The following is a 24696-nucleotide window of genomic DNA, read 5'->3' on the forward strand; positions in this document are numbered from 1 at the left end:
TTCACAGTGGCTAAAGTTGTTTACAATTAAAATATTTACTTAACAGTGAAAGCTTCATGCCAACTGCTTTCTTACACACACTGTGTGACATCGCCTCTCTTCCTAATATAAATAAGTAATGACTGCCCCCAAAAGCGAAGCTAAAAAAAAACAACACAGGTTGATGTTCTTCTCTCTTATAGATCAAAACTTTACAAAAACAAGATCAAATCTGCCACAAACCTCATCACTGCAATTTGCAAAATGAGTAAAAGTTACATTTAAAGATGGTAATAAATATTTTCTGTGTTCAAAAATGTGAAATGTTAATAGGAGTCAAAACTTAACTTCAATTTCAAACTAGTTTTTAGTTCTGCTTTTTTGAAAATGTACCAGCTTCTCTATTCTTTACATCATGTTGCCTCTAAACTCAGAAACTCTCCATAGATACAGCAAGAAAACTATTTTTTAAAAAGTCTTCAAAATCATAGTGAAAACTATTCTATTTTTATAGATGGTTTTTGTGCCCTATACGGCTGTGCACAAATAAAATGCAGTAAAAATTCCCATTAATGATAATTTCTGACATATTGGTGCAAAATATCTACTTGTGTGACTAAGGAGTCGAATCCTTCCTGATGTAAAACCTCCAGACTTAAAATTAAGCATCTGTTTATCCTTCTGAACATCCAAAAAACCACAAACTGGGATTTAAGGAAAGCTTAATCCAACTGACAAAGGCCAACAATAATCTGAATTATGAATCACTCAAGTCGAGATCACAAGCTTTCAGTTAAACCGTCGTAATGTACAAACCGAAATCCTTTCAGTTTCCATAGTGTCACCATCCAAAAAGAGAGAAAACTTTCATTTTTAACCAAATTAAAACTTCACAGAAGGAACTAATCAAGTTTCACTACAAGCTGGAAATAAGAAATAATCTATTAAATAATTTGCTCGACTTATTCTGTCTCTTTACACCAAAAACTTGATAACAAAAGTCTTAAGTCTGGTCTCAACTAGCTTTTCGTTTGAAGGATAATTTGTTTACAGATACCTCATAATTAATTTTATTTGTTGTTTTGGTTATTTATTTTGGAAATAGAGTCCCAGTGTTAAAAACCCATTAGAATTGAACCATTATATTACCTCAAAACAACAATATCATTTATCGCAATAACTTCCGGGACAATTTATCGTCCAGCAAAATTAGTTACATATCGTAGCAACTTTTTAAACTTTTAGTGAACTCTGCTGTTCATTAATAAATAGTAGATAAATCTGTACAGTCTCTAAAGAGTTAGGCACAGAAAAGAGATGCAATGCATATACAATGGAACTGGAAAAATAGATTAATGTGTGCTTAGACTCTGAAGTCATCAGTGTGAGGAAGGAAAGACGAAGTTACATTTAATATCATCCCTAATGGACGTCAAACATCATTTCACCACGCATCCTTCCTAGCATTGTTTGAGACATTCTGAGCTAAATTTATCACAGATCAACAAGGAAAAAGGTGCAAAATTAGCAGCTTTCTACTTTAATGCCTGTTACTGAAATGGGAACTGAAGAAGTCCAAATTGGTTATTTATTTTTTATCAAAATGTACGTTCATATTCTGTAAAATCTCAGTAACACCAACCATACTTATCTCTAATGTGTTGAGCAAAAGTAGGTCATGTGCACACATTCATCAAATCAACCACAAACCAAAACACATCTGTGCTCTGCGCCCACAAGAACCGGGTTTCTTGACCGTGTTGTAACCCGCCTGCTGCCTGAATGCCTCTGAGCAAGTTGCTAATTGCCAGCCATTGAGCCACCACACACTTGGCCACTCCTATTGACGTCAAGCCCCTGTGATTAAGGGATGAGATGAGTCTTACCAAGACACCTCTCAGAAACCAGCTGAAACTGCAGCGAACCAGCCTGCAGCAGCGGGCCAAAACCCAACACTTATTTATTGTAAGCAAAGCGGATGTTGACCCAAACAGACGATCGGGTTTCAGGTTCAGAGAGCGGCAAGTTGACAAAATAAAAATCCATCAGCTTGGGATGGAAAGTCAATCTGTAACTTTTTCTCTATGTGGGAATCTTTTTACCAAGTGAACGACTGGCTTCCTCTCCATCTGTTCTTATCCTTTAGTTATCAGACTTTCTTCTTTTACTGCTCTCCAATTTGAGATATTTGCTTTCATTACACTTTGTTTTCTCTCAGTTCTCTAATGGTCTGGCATTAATGATGCTTAAGCCTGTTGCAATAAGCAATTAATCGCATGATCAATTAGCTTAATAATTACCAGTCTCATTAATTTTTAAGGGTAATTCTGTTTACAGAGATGTAGATTATTTTGGTTTTAATTGAAATGATTCACTTTCTTTAAAGTGCCTTGAGACACCATTTTGTTGTGAATTGGCACTAAAGAAATAAACTGAATTTAATAGTAAGTGGCTTTTCTTTCCGTTTAATTTGTCATTTTATTTTGGATATTTTCCCAAGAGAAATTTGTCTTGGACTCGTACGCTAAACACGATACTTCTCCAATTAAATATACTTTAAGCAAAAACTAAAATAAAAAACTTCCAGTTCCGGTGTTCAGTGTTCTTTACAAAATTCAGATTTTTTGCTCTTTGAGCGGGTCAATTTGCATAATCAATACTTGAAAATGGTGTCAAAGCAGCAATATTATCGTTTATTGCCAATTTTGGGCTAATTTATCGCCTAGCTAAATTTGCTATCTAGTAATCCTGCCAACAACTGAACGTTCTTCCACTTCTGTTTTAAAATTTTTACTTTTAACCAACACAGAAACAAAGAAAGGTTTTGTTCTACTGGTTTTTTTTTTGGTCAGGTCACCTGGTTCTGGTTCTGCTGGAGGTTTCTTCCTGTTAAATGGGAGATCTTCCTCTCCAGCAGCTGCGTTTCCTTTACAAATGTGTGCAAAACTTTGTCAAGAGTTCGCTAACACTTCGTTAAGAAAATTTTTTATTTGCAATTGTGGCGTTTCCAATAATTAAGAAACACAATTAGAAATCAAACGTGAAGAAGTTTGTTCACACAGTAAGTCATTGAAGAATGATGCGCCAATCATCCTCCAACCACTTCCTGTCTTCCACATCTTTGTGGTTTCCATCAGTGGAAACATCCTGTTGTTGATCATGTGACTAGTGTGATGCAAAAAAAGAGTTTTGCAAAATAAACCAATTTTGGTACGGCCAAAAAAACTAAACACCAAGAATTTTTATCAAAAAATGAGTTTTCAAAATTGTCATGTTTCCACTTAGCAAATTTATATTCAAAATGTTAAATTGCGTAATTAAATGGTCAATAAATGCTGCAAGTCAATCACAATACAATCTTATGTGTTAGAAAACTTTTGAAACTAATTTGAATAGTAAACTGAACCTGACTCACTGTTTCATAACTATTTTAAAGGTTTGTGTGATTAAATTTAAATGACTTTTTCTCTCAAGATGATGTTTTTAATTGGACTGAATTAAATTATGGTGCATATTTTTTACAACTTTATTGGTTACAACTAAAGGTGCAAATATATTATTTTGGCCTTGGTTTGCTTCTTTTACTGATGGCTCTCTGAAAATCCCATTAAACAAAGTTTCTTTTGTTTTTTGTCCACAGATTTGACCCAAACATCCTCCCATGATTACTGAACAAACAAGCTAGAACTGAAAATATGTAGCAGGATACAGATTTGAAAACAATATTTTAAACTTAACACTTCTCCCATGACTGTTTGTATAGTTTCAGCATGAATAAAGAGGTTTCCCCGTTCTACAGTGAGTATTCAATGAAGAAACTGTATAAAACCAACACAGCTCAGCTCAAGTTACATCTGATGCTGGCAGCCAGGCCTGGCTAATATTTTGAGGAAACGACTACCCGTCTTTAGAGTTGGGATTGCACAATTTATGTTTCCAGCATTGTATTAAGGATGGCTGGATTCTGTCATTTCAAGTGAGACGAATCAGTTCAAACAAAACTGTCAAAGAAGGATTTAGAGACATTTTTCTGATTTACAAACTTTGTTTTTCAGTGTTGCCTTGGAATCATGCTCCAGCAAAATGACCAAATAGTTTGAATATTAAAATCAACAACAAAAGCTCCAAGTCAAATAAATGCAAAGCCAAAGGATTTTGTTAGTCAGTGTCCACCTAAAATTATAATTAATGCAAACAACAACCAGTATTTAAAGGTTAAGAAAGTTTGGCTGGTTTATGGTCAGTAAATATAAGATTTGGGGTTCTTTTCTTTCTTTTCTCCTTATTTGATTGTTTTGAAATGATTATTGTAACTTCTGACAAATTTGTATCGACAAATACATCTTTCAGGGTTTCCTCCAGTGTAATATAAGCCTGGCGGGCCACCAGGCTTTACTTGTTCCCCTACTGAGCTTAGCATTGCTTATTTATTTAAGTTTTTATTATTATGTTTGCATTTTTAAGACTTTATAGTTGGTGTTCATCTATTAATCTTCCAATAACACATAATTATCAAGTGATATTTTCAAATTTCCTGTCAACTTTAAACATTATTAATTCAAACACAGGCTGGATGAATGCCTGCAGAGCGCCCCAACCACTGTTTTCTGGGGGAAACCTTGATCTTTGTGCTTTTTCCTACCATTTCACACTTTTTTAAAATCAGAAATGCAACAACCAGGATTTTCATGGCTAATGTTGATTTAAAATACGTACTTTATCATCAACTTATAAGGGTTCCTTAATAGATAATAAGGATTATCCATTTATGGATAAAATAATAATAAACACTAACATTTTACCTGAACTAAACTCAAAAAAAGTGTTTTAAATTGCATGCTGGTCATTGGTGCATTAAAAATGGATTACTTTGAATGTATTTAATTAATATGTACAGAAAAAAATCTGTTTTTGTGTTGAATCTCTGGCCAATTGATTGGTTTCTTTAAGTTTACACCTTAAAGAAATGTCTCTATGCATAAGTTGCATAGAAATGTTGAGTGCATAGATAACAAGTGCATTAAGTTCTGTCTAAAACTAATTTATAAGCAGTTACTACTAGTTGGGGATTTGATGCAGGAACCCCTTGTCGCTTGAATCTGGCCTTAAACTACTGTATTAATCTGAAACTCATTCACCTATTTCGGGAAGCTTCATCCGCTAAGCACCTGTGGTCAACATCTTGGCCTTTGGCACAACGTCAGCAGCCGTAAATAAGTTGTTTCTACCTTTTACTAGTGAGCAGATGTAATCCCACTAACAGAATTAACTTCTGGCTATTTTCAGTGGCTAAAACAAACAAAAAAAACCCTTTTAAATTACTTATTTGATCACACCTAAACTCAGAACTGTTAATATTTCAGCAGAAACTAAACACAGCTGCTCACTGAACTGTCAAAGCTGCCACATCAAACCAAACACCTGCACAGATGAGTTATTGGCTGAATACCGTCAATCAAATGTAAATAAAGCTCTTGTTGCATCAAGGCTAGCGCACTAAAATGCAGAAAGCAGAAAAAGGTGAATAAAGCCTTAAATCAGACACAGGTAAACGGGATCAACTGAATAAACAATTAAGAATCTGAATATAATATTTGTTAATGGTAACATGCTTAAAATGTTGTTTTTAATTGTGAAAACCCGCTGTTAGCCGCATGCTAAGATGCTAGTCGAGCTAGCAGAGCACCGAGACGAATGAAGAGAGGAAACTAGCTCTTAACCTTGAAATTAAGGCCGTAATGTCACGGCTGGCAGTAAAAACAAATCAAAACGAAACACCAAAGCTCTCAGAGTGCCCTAAAAACCAGACTAACCCCAGAGGGCAGCATCAGCTAGCCGCAACATTACCTTTTCTTTTCAGGTATGATCGCTGTGTCCATGTCAGGACGGTTGGGCTGGAGTCGAGCCTCTCTTATCAGCGTCAAGCTGGACCCGGTCGCGTCGAGAAATCAACCAAAATGTCACTTTTTACTGAAGCTATCCCGCAAATCCTCGTGTAGATCACATAAAAGTTCCTTCAGCTGTTGCTTAGTCCAAAAAGATCAAACTATCCTCTTCTGAAAACGGAGGTTTTTGGTTAGTTTTTGCGTAAAGGAAGAGAAAATAGTGCCACGCTGGATGAGCGCTTTTCACCGAGACAATGTTGCCTCATGAAGGCGGCGCTCGCGCGCAGGCTCCGCCCGCTGCTGCCGCGGGGGCGCGCAGTCACATGACTGCTCCACAGCGGGAACGCGCGCGGTCCATTCACAATAAATACTTTCACTATTATAAAGCCGCTTCTAAGCAGAAAACTGTACTCAAGTGAGAGTACCACTACTTCAACATATTTTTACTCAGGTAGAAGTAAAAAGTAGCCGTCCAAGAAATTACTAAAGTAAAAGTCACGTTACGTCACCACTACCGTGGATTTATGGGAGGCGTTGAGCTGTTCAAGAAGAACTGTAGCTGAAATAATTAAACTTTATTCTGGATTCCACATCTCTAACAAATAACCAAGTGAGGAAAATAAAGACTGGCAGCCACTTTATTAGGTACAGCTTCCTGATGTTGGGTTTGACCCAGTTTTCGTCAGCTGCACATCCAGGAAGAGATTTTCCACATCCAGGTGATTTACTGGATTGGGATCTGGAGACCGCAGAGGCCTCTGAAGGGCAGTGACCTCATTACCGCGTCCAAGAAACCATTCAGAGATCAGCTGGGTGCATTATCCTCCTGGAAGGAGCTGTGACGCTGCAAAAAAAAACAAAATATTACCAAGTATTTTTGGTCTTGTTTAGTGAAAATATCTTAATACACTTGCTGAAAAGTTACTTATAAGTTAGTTTGTCTTATTTCAAGTGTGCTAAGATATTTGCACAAGAGACAAAAATTACTTGGTGAGATTTTATGTTTTTGTAGTGCAGTTGTGCCAAGTCAACAACAAAACACTTATTTTTTTCAGCAGCCATTGTAAGACCAGCTGACCAAGCGTGCTGGAGTTCGGCTGGAGTTGCTAGGTAACGGGCTGGGCTTGACTGGGGTTGCTAGGTAACAGTGCCTGTCGAATGTGATTTAACATTTGGGAGGTTTTTGAAATGGTTCATCTTCCAGACACCAAAAACGTGAACTTCTTGACAAAACAACAGCTGGGTGTTTTTTAAGTGCTTGGGTTGTTTTTAGAAGCATTTTAGACCCGAATGGAAACATAACAACGGGAAAATGTCAATTTTGCGTAAAAGCAATTGCTGCTTGCTATTCAGATATTTGCTGCGATATTTGATGATTGAAAACAGAACATCTTTGTGGGTCTTTTTGTGGCCTTCAAATGTATTATCTAAATAAAGCGCAGCTGGTTTTTGGATAATACAGAGAATAAAATAACGGCTCAAAAGACAAAACGAAGGCATAGAATTTCAAAGTCAGTCATGTTGTCTTTCTATGGTCGAAAGTGATTTAATGTGGCTGAGTTAAAATTATTCTGCAAAAAAGACAAACATGGAGGTGTGACAGAAGTACCAGTTACATTTATTTGAGTAACTTTCACGTTTTATGGCACTGTACTTTTATTTTTTTCTTGAGTAATATTGCTACTGTTACTTGAGTAAAACTTCTGGGTGCTCCATCTGATACAAGTAACTTCAATGAGGAAAGAAAAGATGTACAGTCATATTTAATAAATTAATATATTATCAATCCACAAGCAGGTTAATTCCACTAATGGATGTTTTCAAGCCTTTTTTCCCCTTATGACGATTTCTCACTTAAATGAAATGAAAATAAGCCAAAACTCTTCTTACTGCAGGACAGAAAGGTTGATAAATTATCTCGTCGCTCTCCTCTTCCTCTCTCGATTAAAGGCGACAGCAGTGACGCCGTGTGTGGTTTCCTGTTTATCCTCCACTATTTAGCAACGAAAACTGAAGCTCGGCTGAAGGCCCAACCCGTCCGCTGCAGGATCAGAAAATGTAGGTGAAAGTTTCAAGCTCTCCCTGTTTGCCTGCTTTTTGTTCCGCTTTTATCAGGGGCTGAACGTTTTTCATGAATTTCTTGGATTTAAACCAACAGGCCAGAGAGCAGGAAGCCTTCACACACACTGCAAAAACACAAAATATTACCAAGTATTTTTGGTCTAGTTTCAAATATCTCAGTACACTTGAAATAAGACAAACCTAACATACAAGTAACTTTTCAGCAAAAATATAGGAGCTTATTTTAAGTAAATAATTCCTAAATATTGCTTAAAAAATACTTGTTTTCTTAGCAGATTATTTCACTTATAAAAAGACATTTTCCTATATTTTAAGTGAAGTAGTATGATAGGAAAACTAGCAGTTTTAATCAGTATTAAGGAATTACTTACTTAAAACTAGCTCTTATATCTTGTTGAAAAGTTACTTATTAGTTAGTTTTGTCTTATTTTGCACTAAAAACTAGACCAAAAATACTTGATAAGATTTTGTGTTTTTGCAGTGTAACACAAGTCCATATCTTGTTGAAAAGTTACTTAGACCCAAAAAAAAAAACACTTGGTAAAAAAAAGTTTTGTGCAAAAACACAAAATGTTACCAAGTGTTTCTGTTTCTTGTGCAAATATCTGAGTACACTTGAAATAACACGAAAACGAGCGTACAAGTAACTTTTTATCAAGACATAAGAGCTTATTGTCAATATTTCCATAATATTGATATAAAAGTTCTAGATTATTTCACTTATAACATGGGAAAAATGTCATGTTACAAGTGAAATAATTTGCCATTTTACTAGTATTTTTTCATCAATATCAAGGAACTATCGACTCAAAACAAGCTCCTATATCTTTCTGAAAAATTACTTGCAAGTTAGTTTTGTCTTATTTCAAATGCACAAAGATATTTGCAGCAGAAACTATTCAAAGCCACTTGGTAAGAGTTTGTTTTTGCAGTGCCGCCTCTGTGTTTACAGAGTGAATGCTCCTTTCTTTCTGCCAACATACAACCGTTTGCAATCACTCTCTCTTTGTTTCACTGCTGTGGCGAAATCTAGTTTTTTTTATATTTCCCCATCAGGATGAGTCGGTGAAACGTTGCGTCATGTTTAACACGAGAGCAGCAGAGTCCAAATAAACAGCTAATGCGCCGCCTCTTATCTGCAGGTTGTTGATCAGGTTCTGCCATCTTTAATCGGTGAAAAACTTCTGCTGCGTTTAGAACTTCTTCAGTTTGTGTGCATTTGTATTTTTCCAGAGAGAGAGTAGGTCACTGATCTGCTCCAGTCACAGGTTTTCCAGGACTTACCTGGTATTTGGACCTTTCTGGAAATCTGGCAGATTCGTGTGAAACTGGTGTGTGTTTCTGAACGCAGAACATTTTTATTATTTTCTTTTTTTTAAAAAGTATTTTTTCCATTTGAAGAAATAGGAAGAAAATCCTTTACAACAGAACGGCTGAAAGTGCCAGTGAATCCATCTGACAGTAAAATAACAATAAAAATCAGATGAAAAATGCGACATCCGGGGTTAAACGAGTGCAGAGGAGTTCAGCTAACGCCCGGTGTCTCCATGAGTTGGAGTCGGAGACGGCGATGAAGTTCTAGTGGTTTCAGTAGAAACTGGGAGGAAAACTGGGAGATAAATGCCAGGAGTGGAGCCTCTCAGATGTTCAGAAGGTCAGGCGAAGTGAAGGAAAAGTTTCTAAACTCGTCCTGGTTGATGGAAGGGATTACGGGGTCATCGATGGGGGTCAGCGTCGGCTCCTCCTGGGTGAAGTCCGGGTCAAAGTTGTTCACATCCTCAGGCGTTTTCTGGAAAATAACAAAGAAATGAGAGGAAAATGTCAGAATAAAACACCAACAACCATAAATATAAGAGAAGAAACAAAAGATATTTACATTCAGAGCTGAAACGATTAATCTGATTAATCGTGAAGAAACAATTATTGATATAATCGTTAACTAATTTAGTAATTGATTAATCATACATTTTCTGAAAGAACAACTTTCTCAGAGCAAAAAAATTTACAAAAATATATAGATTATACATTTAAAACAAAAAAAAATCCATCTGTTAATATGTTCTACAAAAACTCCTTCAGTGGCAGTTTTAGCTTCACCTGGTTCAAATTCTGTAAAAAATTAAAAATAACTATTAAGCACCTGTTTCTGTCCAATTATTAATCAATTAATCCAAAAATAATCACCAGATTATCTCTGCACTGTATTGATAAATCAAACATGTTGATTTTTTTTAGCCTGAGATGCATCATTTGCTACAAATAATCAATGGTTCATTAAAGTTAGGCAGTAAAATGTTCATTTCATTAGTTGAAAAAGGAATTAAAATATTTATTTGCATATTTTACTGTATAAAAAGACAAGTTAAAAATCTCATTAATTGATAACTAAAAGATTATTAACTGCATTAAGTCCAAATTATATTTTTTATTTGCCTTATATAATATTAGACCAAACTATCCCCGTTTTAAATCATTACGTCTATTTTCAAAATACCAAATATTTAAGCTTTTTTAGAACTTTTTCCCAATTCAGAAATTAACAAACAATTTGTTCATATTTTATAGAATTTCCTTTAAAACAAGAACAACAAAATTTTTTAAAATGTCTTGTTCCACTGGCAGATTATATGACTTATAGCTAGTATTTTTGTTGAAACTCATTAATTCCTTAATGAGTTTTAACTCATTAAGGAATTAATGAGTAAAACAAGTTCCTATATCTTACCAAAAAGTTACTTCTAAGTTAGTTTTGTCTTATTTTAAGTGTACTACGATATTTGAAGTAGAAACTAGACCAAAATACTTGGTATCAGTTTGTGTTTTTACAGTGTAGCTTGCTTGTACTCCAGCAGAAAAGCATCATACTGCCACCGCCTTACTTCCTCTTTTTCATTTGGTCATTATGACAAAATAATTAAATTTAGTCTCTAAAAAATGTAAAATGAAAGATTAATATGGCACCTTCCAGAATCTGCAAATTTAACCTTTGCTTGATTTTTTCCCATGATGCCACACCAGGAGGCAGTTTGTTTTTACAGTGTATGTGTCTATCTGGTTTCATATGCCACCAGTGGAGTTTTTCTTTTCTTTTCTTTTTAAATGACTTACAATCCTTGGCTTGAATGGCGGCTCTATTTCTCTGTGGTTTAATTTTTCCCAGTCGATGTCGGTGAAGAAGGAGTGGCTGATGACGGCGTCCTCGCCTCCTTCTGACGGGATGCAGCCGAGACGCCGCGCCGGGTTTTTGGTCAGGAACTGTAGAACCCAAAAAAAGCAGGATTCATCAATACCACTACTACTACTACTACTACTAATAATAATAATAATAATAATAATAATAATAGCATTTTTCTGCAAATAAGTGTGAATGCTGAAAGCAGAATCTGTGAGGTAATCTGCTGAAAAAGCTGAACATGCATGAAACAAAAATAATTATGTTAATATTATTATTTTTGCTACTACCACAACAACAACTACTACTACTACTACTTGTACTATTACTACTACATGAAAACTGGATTTTTTTAAAAATAAATGTAAATGATCTGTGTGATTTTGGCATCTAATCTGCTGGAAAAGCTGAGCTGAAAACATGTTAATTAAATACAAACACTATAAAAAAAATACTAGTACTACACATACAACAAATAGTACCACCGCTACAACAAATACTACTACTTCTCCTGCTACAAGTAGTACTACTACTAACATTCCTAATAATAGTGAACTGGACTCGGCTGGTTTGAGTGTTTATGACAAACTGTATCAAGTTTCCTTCAGCTGGATTAAGCTGGCTAGACTGGATGAAACCCATCCAGTCAGTCTCCACCTCCCTACACACACACACACACACACGCACACACACACACACACACACACACACACACACACACACACACACACACACACACACGCACACACACACACACTTGGCCAAAGTTCAGCTTCGTACTGTAAATGTCTGACGTGCCTCAACTTCCCCGTGTTGCTCAAACTCAGACAATAAGTGAATCCCCTGCTGAGCGCTAGCGGTCTGGAGGAAGTGACCTCTGACCCCGAGGAAACAGGGCGACGCTTGCTTGACCTCGCCTTTGCCAGGAACCTGCGCATTCTTGGCTGTTTGTGTTCGCTGGGGAGCGTTGGAAGTAACGCTCAGACAAGCACAACACACCCAACACGCTCCGTCTCCACGGCGACCGTTACTATAATAACCTGAAAGACGCTTCACTGCAAAAACACAAAATCCTACCAAGTATCTTTGGTCTTGATTCTAGTGCAAATAATCTTACTACACTTAAATTAAGACAAAACTAACTTGTAAGTAACTTTTCAGCAAGACATTGGAGTTTGTTTTAAGTCACTAATTTCTTAAAATGGCAGATTATTTCACTTATAAAATGGGAAAATGTCGTGTTTAAGTGCAAATAATCTGCCAGTGGAACAAGTTATTTTTCTGGAAATATTTACTTAAAACAAAATCTTGCTGAATAGTTAATTATAAGCCAGTGTTGTCTTGTTTAAATGTAAGATATTTGCAGTAGAAACTAGACCAAAATTATTATTTTTGTACTTTTGCAGGGTTCTAGTTTTCAAAAACACAGCAGGCCTCGTTCATCTGAATTACAGTCATCAGCTCCTCCTGATGAGCATAATTACAACTCATTGATGAAATATTTCAACTTTACAAACAATTAATTCAGTTTTTTAGGTTAAACTTTATCATTGTTTTTATGTTACTCCAGCAAAGATATTATTCTTTTAAAAATTTTCTCTAATGTATAAATCTTTCAGCTAGCAATTAATCAATAAATCATATGAATCATTAAAACGAGCTGTATAGTATTTATTCTTATGATTTTTATTGTTTTGAAGGGCAATTTTGTTTACATAATCCATTTTTATTTTTGGTTGTTTTATTTCGGATATTTAAAATATCTTACAGTTCTAGTATTAAGTGTTTTTCTTTTCCTTTTATTCGAAATTAAAATGTAATAGTCTGAAAGGACAAACTTGGATTAATACGCTATTACCAATATATTGAAAAGTATTTTTTGTCTAGTTTATAGTAAATATCTTAGTACACTTGATATCTGACAAAGCTAACGCTTAAGCAAGAAGTAATAACTTGTTTTAAGTAAATAATTCCTTAATATTGACGAAAACGCATTTGTTATAAGTGAATTAATCTGCCAGGAACAAGCTGTTTATCCCGTATTCTGAATTAAAATATCTGGTACTGGAAAAGATGAACCAATCATTCGAACGACGATCTAAATCAGCTCATTTTTCCCTTAATCTGAAGCTCAAAAACTTGTGATGTAAATTAGAAAAATCTGCCTTGACGAATTATTGAGGAAGTTATTTTAATTTCTGCAGGATTTAAAATGTCTGCCTCTATCAAAGAGCCCGGAGAATGTTTTTTTTCTTCCCCTCTCTATTTTATGAGTCATTAGAGGAAAATAAGTGACTACTGGAAAACCAGAGCTGTACTCTTTCTTAATAAAATCTTTAAAATAGTAGATTTAAGCAACTTGTTTTTTTTCTGACTTACTTTACTACTATCTTCTCATAAAAACATTTACATTAACTGTTCGTCTTCTCCATTTGCCTTCAGAATATCAGGTTTTAGCTGGAAAAATTAAAGGATTGAGACAGACGAGTTGGGGGTCAACCGGTTCAGACGGTTGCAGGCAGAAAAGTGGAGCTGATGCCATTTTCCATGGCTTCATGCCATCAGTGCCATCCTCAGACCCAGACCTGCCGCGTCAGCATTAAATACAAGAATAAAACCTCTGAGCAGCTGGAACATTTCTCCAGCTGGCACAGAATCAATTTAACTCTCAAATTATTTATAAAACACAAACTGGTGTAAACATCTTAGTACACTTGAAATAAGATAAAACTAACTTACAAGTAATTTTTCAGCAAGATAAATGAGAAAGTACATGTTAAACTGGTGGAACTATTAATTTTTAAAAAATTAACATTAAATAAGTATTGACTTAAAACAAGCTCCTATGTCTTACTGCAAAAGTTGCTTTTAGGTTAGTTTTGTCTTATTTCAAGTGTACTAATATATTTGGACTACACTGCAAAAACAGAACATTTTACACATGAAATAAGATTAAACTAACGTACAAATAACTTTTCAGCAAGATACACCATCTTGTTTTAGGTGAAACTATTAGTTCCACTGAGTTCAAAATGAAGGGCATTGTGCTGTTACCTAGCAACCCCAGCCCGTCACCTAGCAACCCAGTTCTAGTTCCATTGGCAGATTATTTCATTCATAAAATGGGAAAAATGTTAGAAAATAGGATTATCTGTCAATGGAACAAGTGCTTTTATTTTTTTTTTAACCAATATTAAGGAATTATTTTCTTAAAACAAAAATATTTCTTAATGAAAAGTTACTTTTAAGTTGTATCTTATTCCAAGTGTACTAAGATATTTGCACTAGAAACACACTAGGTAAGACTTAGGTGTTTGTGGTGAAAGTATGAACTCAGACTTTATGATTTTTACCAAGTAAATCATCTAATTTCTGAACAGCAGAACAACTCAGCTCTGTGAACTACCTTTCAAAGCCACGGTGCACCTTACAGAGAATTAACCTTTGATAAAAATAGAGCCGCGCTTTCCAAATCCCTCCACACCAACCCGCCGCCGAGGACGAATCAACACAGGAGGCCGGTGTGACGTTTCCTGTAGCGTGGTGGAATCACTTACAGAAAGGGGGGAGGCGTCATATTTATAGCTCAGGCTGGCAACTGAACCATGCCTTAATATAGTTATGTAACAAACCAAACAGCTGGCTGGAAAATTTCCAACTGTAGCCAGTCAAGCTGCAATAACACCACTCCATCTGTTCGACAACATAAACACAAACCCAGAGCATAAAATCCTGAGAAACAGATGAAAAACTATCAGCAAAGCAGGTCAAAGGTCATCTGATTACCTGATTTCCTTCATGAATGTGTCATTAGAGGGCAAATAAATGAAATATCACACTAAGTTCAACCATTCAACCAACTTCAATCATTTTTCTTCTTATTAAAGGTGATCTATTAAGCTTATATGAATAGGTTAGTATCAGTCTTTGGTCTATAAAATATAGTTTATTAAATTATGTTTTCATAATTCTTAGATGATGAGATTTCAGCCTGGTCTGACCAGTCTACTTCAAGCTCTTTTCAGAATTAGCTGTTTTATGGCTTCTCGTCACTTTAGATCCAAATAAGTGAAAAGGTTGCGCAATAATACAACTGCACATCTTTGAAAAGCAGAAGTGGAGCCTCATGCATAATCAACAAGAATACAGCAAGTATTGTGCAAAAATACAAACTTTTACCAAGTAATTTTGGTCTAGTTTCTAGTGCTAATTTCTTTGTACACTTGAAATCAGACAAAACTAACTTACAAGTAACTTTTCAGAACCATGTACGAACCTTTTTTTTTTTTTTAGCAATTATTTCCTTAAAAAGTAACAGTTTGACTGGCAGATTATTTCTCTTATACCAAGAAGTATTTTTCATGTTATAAATGAAATACCGTTGTGTGATTTCTGAATAGTAAGTGAACATAAAAACTCTTGTCTTTTTCAGCAATAACGTGGTAAAACCAGCCGACCAAAACTTGTTGGAGGTCCCCTGGGGTTGCTAGGTAACGGGGCTGGGCTTGGCTGGGGTTGCTAGGTAACGGTGCAGTACCTGTGAAATGTCAATCAGGAGGTGTTTTATTTCCAGACAACAAAAAGCATCAACTTATTGCCAAAAATAACAGCTGAATATTTTTTCAACTGGTTGTCTCGTTTTTTGAAGTAGTTGAGACCCAAATAGAAATACAAAAACTTGCAAATATTGTAAAATTTCCTCAGTAAGTCCCCCTAAAAAAAAAAAAAAAAAAAAATTGATTGGGAAATTCATGGTGAATGATTGAACTCACAGCTTTGAGGATGTTGACCGCCTCTTTACTGAGCCAGGACGCGTAAACGATTTCCTCGTTGAGGATGGATTCAAAGAGGTCGTCTTCGTTTTCAGCCTCGAAGGGGGCGTGGCCTGACAGCATCTCGTACAGCAGCACGCCGAGCGCCCACCAGTCCACCGACGGGCCGTACATCATCTCCTGCAGGATCTGTGGAAACATCAGTGGAGATTTTATCTTCCCTACTGGGAAACAGATCCTGCTCATTCATAAAGGCACACATTAAAAAACACTAATATATAATAAAATACATGCAAAACGTAAACCAGGCTAAGATGTCTGAATTGACTGGTCAAAAAAACATTTTATGACCAGTAAAAAAAACAGTTGAATATTAGTACTTCACTAATTCGAGTTTATGGGAGATTGCTGCAGAGATTGTCTTATTATTTTTACCTAACTTAACTTTATTCTTTGTTTTATCACTTATCTAACTGTGACGTTGTGACTGTTGTGAAGCACTTTGGTCAGTTGGGGTTGTTGTGAAAGTGCTATATAAATAACCTTTTACTTGACATTTTCACACAAAGCATAAAAACAGATTTGATAAAACTTTTATTAAGAAAAAGAAATTTATCCAAACCTACCTTATTTTAGAAAGTATTTACAGTTGTGCCATCATTTACAATACAGACATTTTTTCTTTGTTGAGGAATTTACTGCCAAAAAGCTGACTAAACAAGATGGAACTCAGAATGGGTTGCTAGGTAACGTGGGTTGGCGTTGCTAGGTAACGGCATAGTGTCCATGGAATGTGACTTATCAGGAGGTTTTTGAAAGGACTCATTTTCCAGACACCAAAAAAGATTAACTTATTGCCAAAAAACATTTTTAAATACATGTGCTGTTTTTTTAAGTACATGTGCTGTTTTTAGAAGCAGTAGAGATCAAAATAGAAGTAGAAAAATTACAAAAAGTGAATTTTACATGATTAAAAAGGGATTTCCTGATTCCACAGTTCAGTCAGTAAGCAGACATAGCAAAACTGTTAAAAAAAACCCTGTTCAATAAAAGTTAAATCCTCTACTTAACAAGGATGCAAACACATTTTCAAAGCTCTGTAAAGTTTCCTTTTAAAACACGGAGAGCAGAAAAGTCTCATTTATATTCATAACTTGAGTTTTAGTCATGTTGGATTCGGGTCAAGCACTTTAAAACGGCCCTTTCATGAATTCAGACACTCTGGACTGCTTGGAAAAAAACAAAGACAATCTGGGGTTCTGAAAAGCAAACATGCAGCTGAATGTGCATCCTAAGAGCGAACAGGGAAGCTTACAAGCTTGCGCTGCCTTCCAGTTAGTCAGGAAGGAATTTTAAGTGACGAGCAACGAGCGCCATGTTTGTTCATACGGAGGCGGTCTGATGGAAAAACTGCATCACGCGAGCTCAAAGACCGCAGGAGGCTGAATGGAGCTCATTCAGTTTAAAAACAAATAATCTATAATTAAATATATTTATGAAAAAATGAGCTCAGAGTTTTTAAAGTTTTTATACTGATCTTAAACAGAAATAATTCCCCTTTTCCTCCTCAATTACAGCGCTGTCGTTTATAATAAGGGATGTTTTGTGAACTTAAACATCCGTGTCACATCCGTTCAGTGAAGCACACTGACGAGGTTGAGTCTGATATTTGATGATTTATTCTTGTATTAATTCAGTTCATGAATAAGAACAGACAAAACAACCTTAAGAATGCGTTAGAATATAAGTTAAATATGGATGGTTGAATGGATGGATGTACTGATGGCTGGATGAATAAATAAAACTTTAAGCAAACAGAATAAAATCTAAAAACAGAAACATTTTCCCAGACTCCATTTTGTTTGTCCACATTTTTAAACTCAAACTTCAGAGTTTCCTGCATTGTGAATGAATCCAAATCATGTTTTTGCCTCTTTAGTTTGGAGAATTTTGTCAAACAAAAAAATAAACAAGTAAATAAAACCAACCATTAATCCTGAAAATCATTAATCTCAGGGTTTTAACCGACCTCTGGGGCGATATAATCCGGAGTCCCACAGAACGTCCCGGTGGCGACGCCCTCAAATATTCCCTCCTTGCACATGCCGAAGTCCGCCAGCTTGCAGTGACCGTCTTTGTCCAGCAGGACGTTGTCCAGTTTTAGATCCCTGCAAGGCAGAACAAACAGAAAAACACAAAAATAAAAACATTTCAATCAATCAGAACATGATCACAAACTGTCTAACACAGTCAAATGTGTTTATTATGTCAATATTTATCCAGATTCTCCTGCAAATTTCACTTTGGTCTTTGTTTAAGGAGAAAATCCTCTTTAAAGCAACAAAACAACTAACTAACTAACTTACTAAAACTGAGACTGTCCAAAGACAGTAGAAAAAATTTATATTAACAACCTTGTTTGCAGATTAGAGCTGCAACTAACGATTAGTTTAGTTATTAATTAATCGATTGATTATTTTGACGATTAATCAGATTAAAAAAATTGTAGATTTATCAATTTAGCCATTTCATACAACATTAGAAATACATTAAGAGATGCAAATGAATAATAAATTCCTCTTTTTAAAAAGGAAAATAACAAATTTATGGCCTAAAATGCAACAACACAGCATGCATCTGCAGCAAAAAAAAATTACTGTAAATGTTAAAGTTTGAATAGCTAAAACAAAATAAACTAAAACAATGCCACTGGAAGAGCTATGGGTAGAAAATATTTACTGATAAAGTATTTTCTATACTTTAAATTTAAAATGTACTTATTTTTTGTACAGTTTTGGCTTCATTTGCTGTGATTGTGTTGTGTCAGAAAATGGCCTTTTGTTAAAGTCTGTGTGTTCCAATTAACGATTAATTGATTACTAAATTAGTTGAAAATTGTTTAAATAATCGATCACAAATAATTCACTTAATCGTTTCAGATCTATAATTTTCCACAGAAATTAGATCTTTTCTACTATGTAGAAATATTGTATTTTGTATATTGTTGTCCAAACATGTAAAAAACATTTTGTGGCTGTCAAATACTTTCAACTTTACAGTTTTGACTCACATGGTGAGAAAGATGGACGCCGCTGTCAGAGAGCATCATCCTTGTACTTTCTTTGACAAGAATTGCATGCAGCTTTTTTATATAACCATCCAGAAATAAAGCTTACAGTAAAATGCACAGGTGCAGCAAAGATGTAATCTATAAATGTGGTAACTGATGCCTGAACTGATTCAGTCAGGTGAGTATGGCTCTCTCCGCTGAGGTTTCGACTCTGAAGACAAAGCCTCCCAGGAATAATCTCCATCTCCATGTTCGTTTCAGCTGCTGCTTTGTCATCTGACATGAGATTAAAGCTGCTGAGTGTGGGCTCCTGGGTTAAGCTCTAATCTGTGATCAGATGACCCAGCATTCATGCAACGGTCACTGTGCAGATGAGGCTTGAAGCTGCACAGATGAGATTTAATATAATGAAATGAAACTTAACTTTTTAGTTTCCAACGGGAAAAGGAGTGAGTGAATTCCATGGAAGGAGGAGATGATAAATGCAGCAACCAGCAGCTGAAAGGCTGACTGCTGATTAAGCACTCATTGGGTCTGGTTTGCTTTTTTCTGATTGAAGAAGTTTGTGTAACATTGACTCATCCTCCAGCGGAGCACTTCTCTCTTTGTTTAACCAAATAATGGGAAAACAGAGCCTTACACTGCAAAAATACTAAATCTTACCAAGGATTTTGGACTAGTTTCCAGTACCACATCTTAGTTCACGTGAAATAAGATAAAATTAAATTAGAAGTGACTTTTCAGCAAGATATAGGAGCTTGTTTTAAAAAAAAATCCCCTAATATTGATGAAAAAGCACTAGATCTACTGTCAGATTATTTCACTTATAAAGAGAAAAATGTCTCATAAGTTTTAATAAGAAATTATTAAAACAAGCTCCTATGTTCTGATAAAAACTTACTTGTAGGTTAATTTTGTTTTATTTCAAGTGAACTGAGATATTTTCACATTAGATCAAAAATACTTTGTAGGGTTTTGTGTTTTTATTATTCACCTTGTTCACACAGCAAATTCTGCAGAGTTAAATCAACACTATGCCGAGTCTATTTGGTCCGTTTCAGAACTGGCATTGATTTAACTCTTACAGAGTTATTTCAACTACAGTTATAACTCTTTCAAGTGTTAAAATTACTCATTTTCTTGGTGAAATAACTCTGAAAAGAGTTAAATTAACACCAATTCTGATAAGGACCAAATAGACTCGGCATAGTGTTGATTTAACTCTGCAGAATTGTTCCTTTTTGAATACTAGTTGAAATGAATAAAAATACTACTGAATATGTCATTATTGTTATAATTTTATTGATTAATAAGTAAAAATGATAATAATGCAATTGTTTTAGGCTCTGCACTGCAATTTTACCAACTAATTTTGGCTTAGTTTCTAGTGAAAATATCTTCAGACACTTAAAAAAAGATAAAACTAACTTACAAGAACATTTTCAGCAAGATATAGGAGCTTGTTCTAAGTAAATAATTCTTTAATACTGATGAAAATCTACTAGTTTCATTGTTTGACCAATAAAATAAAAAAGTCTTATTGGTGAAATTATCTGCCAGTGGAACTAGAACGTTTTTCATCAGTGTTGAGGAATTATTTACTTAAAACAAGCTCCTGCATCCTGCTGAAAATTTTCTTGGAAGTTAAGTTTTGTCTTTTTTGAAGCGTACTGAGATATTTGCACTAGAAACTAGACCAAAAGTACTTGGAAAGATTTTATTTTTGCAGTGTAGCGCCCAACAAATCCAAGATATCCAGATGCATCATTAATGTTGTTTGTTCATCACAGAGATGCACATCAAAAAAAATATAACCAGCAACATTGATCTAATTAACCTCATTAGACTGCAGGGTCGAGTCAGGCTTAGTTTCCTGTGTTTACTGGGTAAACTGGAAGCCCTGGTTTCAACACTGATTAGAAAGAATCTCAGATAATTGTTTACAAATGTGAAAATTTCCAAAAGGGAGCAGAGGAAGTGCTGACAAATGCTGTGACACAAACGGAACTTTTTTTTACTGTGTTGGAAAATCCTATTCTTCTTCTTAGCACCATTTTATTGTTGAAATGTGCTGTTTGACTGGGAAACAGATGAAAATGAAGCTAGCTCAGGGTTTGGTAACCTGCGACTCCAGAGTCAAAATGGCTCTTAATAACTTTAGCTAAAAGTTAAAATAGTACAGATTTTTGTACTATTTTAACCTGGAGGTTTGTGGCTTACAACAAAATGAAAATAAAAGCAGAAAAAAGGCTAATAAACAGAAAAATTCTTTGTGTTGTCCAAAGTGCGGCCTGGGGGCCAAATGATTAATCATGTGGAAATATTGAAGCAATATCTGCAGATAAGTTAAAGTTTGGACACAAAATAATAAGATAAAATCACTCAGACTGACATTAAGTAGCCAGGTTTAGTTTTATTTTGTAGGTTGTAACTTTATCCCGTCATTCTAAAGAAGCTGTGGGATGTGCTGGTCCCAGACTGCAGGACACATGGTCACCTAAATATAACTCTGGAGTTACTATTTGCTCACATGATGGCCCCCTTCCCTCCCATCATGCACTGGGAGGACGGCCGCCGCTGTGCCAGCCGACCTCCTTCAGGCAGAATAAAAAGATCCCACATCTTATTATTATCTCAGAGTGCAAAGCAACGCTTGATTTGTTTGTCTGCCGTTATCAATATTAATGTTGGCTTTTAAGGCCAAATTAAAACTGACCAAACTTAAAACTGTGTTACATGAATCTTTTTCCAGCTTTGCAGATTGAGGAAATCATGCGATTGCGATATTTATTGTACAATATTGGAGTAATGAGACCAGCTGCAATAAATCCACATTTTCATCAGTGACTATGGCTCATCAAACTCTCTGTGACCTTTGACATCCTGGTTAATCTCATCTGTGAGGCTCCATGCATGATCAGTGGGTAAAGTGGGAATGAATTAGACTTCAGCTGCGTGCAACACAGTCTTTGCACTGATTCTGATAATAGATGTTTAAATAGTTTATTAAGATAGTTACAGGTCATTTCAGTACATTGTCAAAATATTGACATGTTGGGCAATACTTTTTCAATATTTTGTGACATTATTCTGTAAATTATACCTCACAAAATTGACTAGTGTGTAAATCATAATAATATATGACATCATAAGTTCAAATTCTGTGAAAAAAGTCTGAATTCTGAAAAAAATCTGAATTGTTAAAAAACTGAATTTTGTAAAAAAAAAGAAAAATTAATTCTGAATTCTATTTTAAAAAAATTAATTACGTAAAAAAGTCTGAATTTTATAAAAAAAAATCTTGTGAATTCTGTAAAAAAATTATCAGAATTCTATAAAAACAAATGTGAATTTTGTTAAAAAAATTGAATATTCTAAAAAAAAAAAAGTCAAAATCCTGAGATTAGAGGCATAATTCTCAAGAGTCAAAATTGTGTAAAAAAAAAAAATCTGAATTTTGTAAAAATAAACCTCATTTTTGTAAAAAGTAAAAAATTTCTATAAAAGAAAAACAGTCTGAATTGTGGGAAAACTCCATTTTTTCTGTCATTTATACAGAAAAATTATAAATTTTATAAATTTTTCTGTTTTGTGAATTTCTGTGCAGCTTTAACTTAAGTCTTAAGTCTTCCAAGAGCATAAAAATGAAAACATGGATTTGCAATTTCCTGCTAGCTTTTAAAATAAAACTACTAATTTAACTTATGAGTATTGTAGAGAAAGATCAGGTCTGAATATTTAATTATATTCCTTTTTATTGCTTCACAGGCTACATTCTTCATATGAACCTTGGAAAGAATTTTTTTTAATATGACACTTCTGAGCACGTATTCTGAACTCTGTAGCTCCTGTGTGACCTCATGTTTTATGAGTTTTTGTCTCAAACCTGTAGACGATGCCTTTGCTGTGCAGGAACATCAGGGCGGAAGTGATCTCCGCCGTGTAGAAACGCGCTCTGCCCTCGTCAAACTTCCTGGACTTCTGGATGTGGAACATGAGATCGCCTCCGTTCACGAACTCCATCACGAAGAAAAGACGATCCTGCAATTTAAAAAAATAAAGCAATCTAAATGAGGAGACGACATTTGCAGCTTCCCTCAGGCTGCAGTGTTATTACAGAAACCAGTGACCGTGTGTGCAGAATGAGATCAAATATGGCCGCTCATAAATTTTACATGTCTGTTTTATGAATTTCTGTGCAGCCAACTGCAAATAAATCCAGATATGAGCCATAAATCTTTGTCGAGTGGTGAGGATTAGTCTGTTAATCAGCCTGGGGAAAAGAAAACCACTTTAAGAGGAAGAACATGGAAAGGTTTTCCCAACCTTTAAACATTTCCACATTTTACTATAGCAACCAACTTCAGTGAGTTTTACTGGGATTTTATGTCTCAAACCAACAAAAGGTAAAACATAATTATGAAGCGGAAGGAAAATGGTACCTGGCTTTTCTTTAAAGGTGACATATTATTCTTCCTTGAACAGGTCAGGATAGGTAAAAACATGTTTTATTAACATAATGTTTTGCACAAAATCATTGGCTGAAAGCTGTGCACATATAACTGCACTCTGCTTCTTAGAGAGTGCTTTTCCAATCTCTGAAAAGCAGAAGTGGAACCTCCTGCACAACCAACAAAAATGTAGCAAGTGGTTTATGAATAGTAAGTCAACAACAAAACACGCTCAGAAAAAAGATTTTAAAATTATGGCAACAAAGGGACAATTAACATATATTCAACTTTAACTAAAATTTATTGATTTAATCAAGTAAATTTAAATAGAAATTAATTAAATTATTGGTTAAAATATTTTTTCAATTACAAATGTTGAGTAAATCCAAATTATTATAACAAATCCTGACAAATATTACGTATAATGTAAAAGAATTAATTTATACCAACTATCTGCAGGGGTAAAATCAGCTGACCAAACATGCTGGAGTTCTGCTAGGGTTGCTAGGTAACAAGCTGGGCTTCAGTACGGTTGCTAAGTAACCATGGAATCTGGTTTAACAATCTGGAAACTTTAGAAACTTCTCATTTTCCAAACACCAAAAAACATTAAATTACTACAAAAAACAGCTGGGTGAGTTTTTTAAGTACTTGGGTTGCTTTTAGAAGCAGTTGAGACCAAAATGGAAGTTTAAAATGTAATAATTATAGGTCCCATCTAAATTAGTTTGGAGGCATAAATTTGAAATGTGGCAGACATTTTTGTGTTCAATACCCCTTTCTCTGACATCCCAAAATAAAATCAAGTGTAGCCGACTTCCTACAGGAAGTAAGTAATCAATTTATTGAAGAGTAGCAAGAAAAAAAAGCTCTAAAATGTTTTGTTTTCTACAAACCATGTAGGAGATACAGGTATTATGAACAGACAAAATTAAACCCTCTAGCTCTTTATGGAGAGAAAGCCCCTCTGAACGCATATGGTGAAACATGGTGGTGGCACTGTCATACTGAAGGGATGAGAACTAGAGAGCGGTGGGAGTGAATACAAATGCATGTAAATTTATATTTATAAAAAAACAAAAAACAAGACTAATTGTTGTTAAACGTCACAATCTTGCACTTCTTTGGTTCGGTTGTAGCAAATGCAATAAATGTTTGAATTAAATGTATTTTGTGGCCACTAATAAATTGCACTTCTATTAGAAAATAAAATATGAAGTGTACTTCCAATGAAAAGTTGCATCATTTATTCTAAGAAATTTTAAACAGCTACACTGGAGACAAA

General features: G+C 34.9%; 2 protein-coding genes across 3 annotated transcripts in view; both read right to left on the reverse strand.

The window, feature by feature from the left end:
• hif1a (hypoxia inducible factor 1 alpha subunit) overlaps positions 1-6134 on the reverse strand; it is a 23986-nt gene extending 17852 nt beyond the window's left edge. Inside the window, exon 1 of the mRNA XM_023352592.1 lies at positions 5827-6134. Within this exon, the coding sequence (XP_023208360.1) occupies positions 5827-5858 (32 nt within the window). The 5' untranslated portion in view covers positions 5859-6134. The remainder of the gene's footprint in view (positions 1-5826) is intronic.
• Positions 6135-9280: 3146 nt separating this feature from the next.
• prkch (protein kinase C eta) overlaps positions 9281-24696 on the reverse strand; it is a 39702-nt gene continuing 24286 nt past the window's right edge. For both annotated transcript variants that reach the window (XM_005801097.3, XM_023353338.1), the window contains exons 10-14: positions 22847-23001; positions 17920-18058; positions 15891-16079; positions 11055-11201; positions 9281-9735 (exon numbers count right to left, since the gene is read on the reverse strand). In XM_005801097.3, coding sequence (XP_005801154.1) covers positions 9586-9735; positions 11055-11201; positions 15891-16079; positions 17920-18058; positions 22847-23001 — 780 coding nt within the window. In that variant the 3' untranslated portion in view covers positions 9281-9585. The remainder of the gene's footprint in view (positions 9736-11054; positions 11202-15890; positions 16080-17919; positions 18059-22846; positions 23002-24696) is intronic.

This window comes from Xiphophorus maculatus, chromosome 19 (genome assembly GCF_002775205.1).
Source record: "Xiphophorus maculatus strain JP 163 A chromosome 19, X_maculatus-5.0-male, whole genome shotgun sequence".
NCBI lineage: Eukaryota > Metazoa > Chordata > Actinopteri > Cyprinodontiformes > Poeciliidae > Xiphophorus > Xiphophorus maculatus.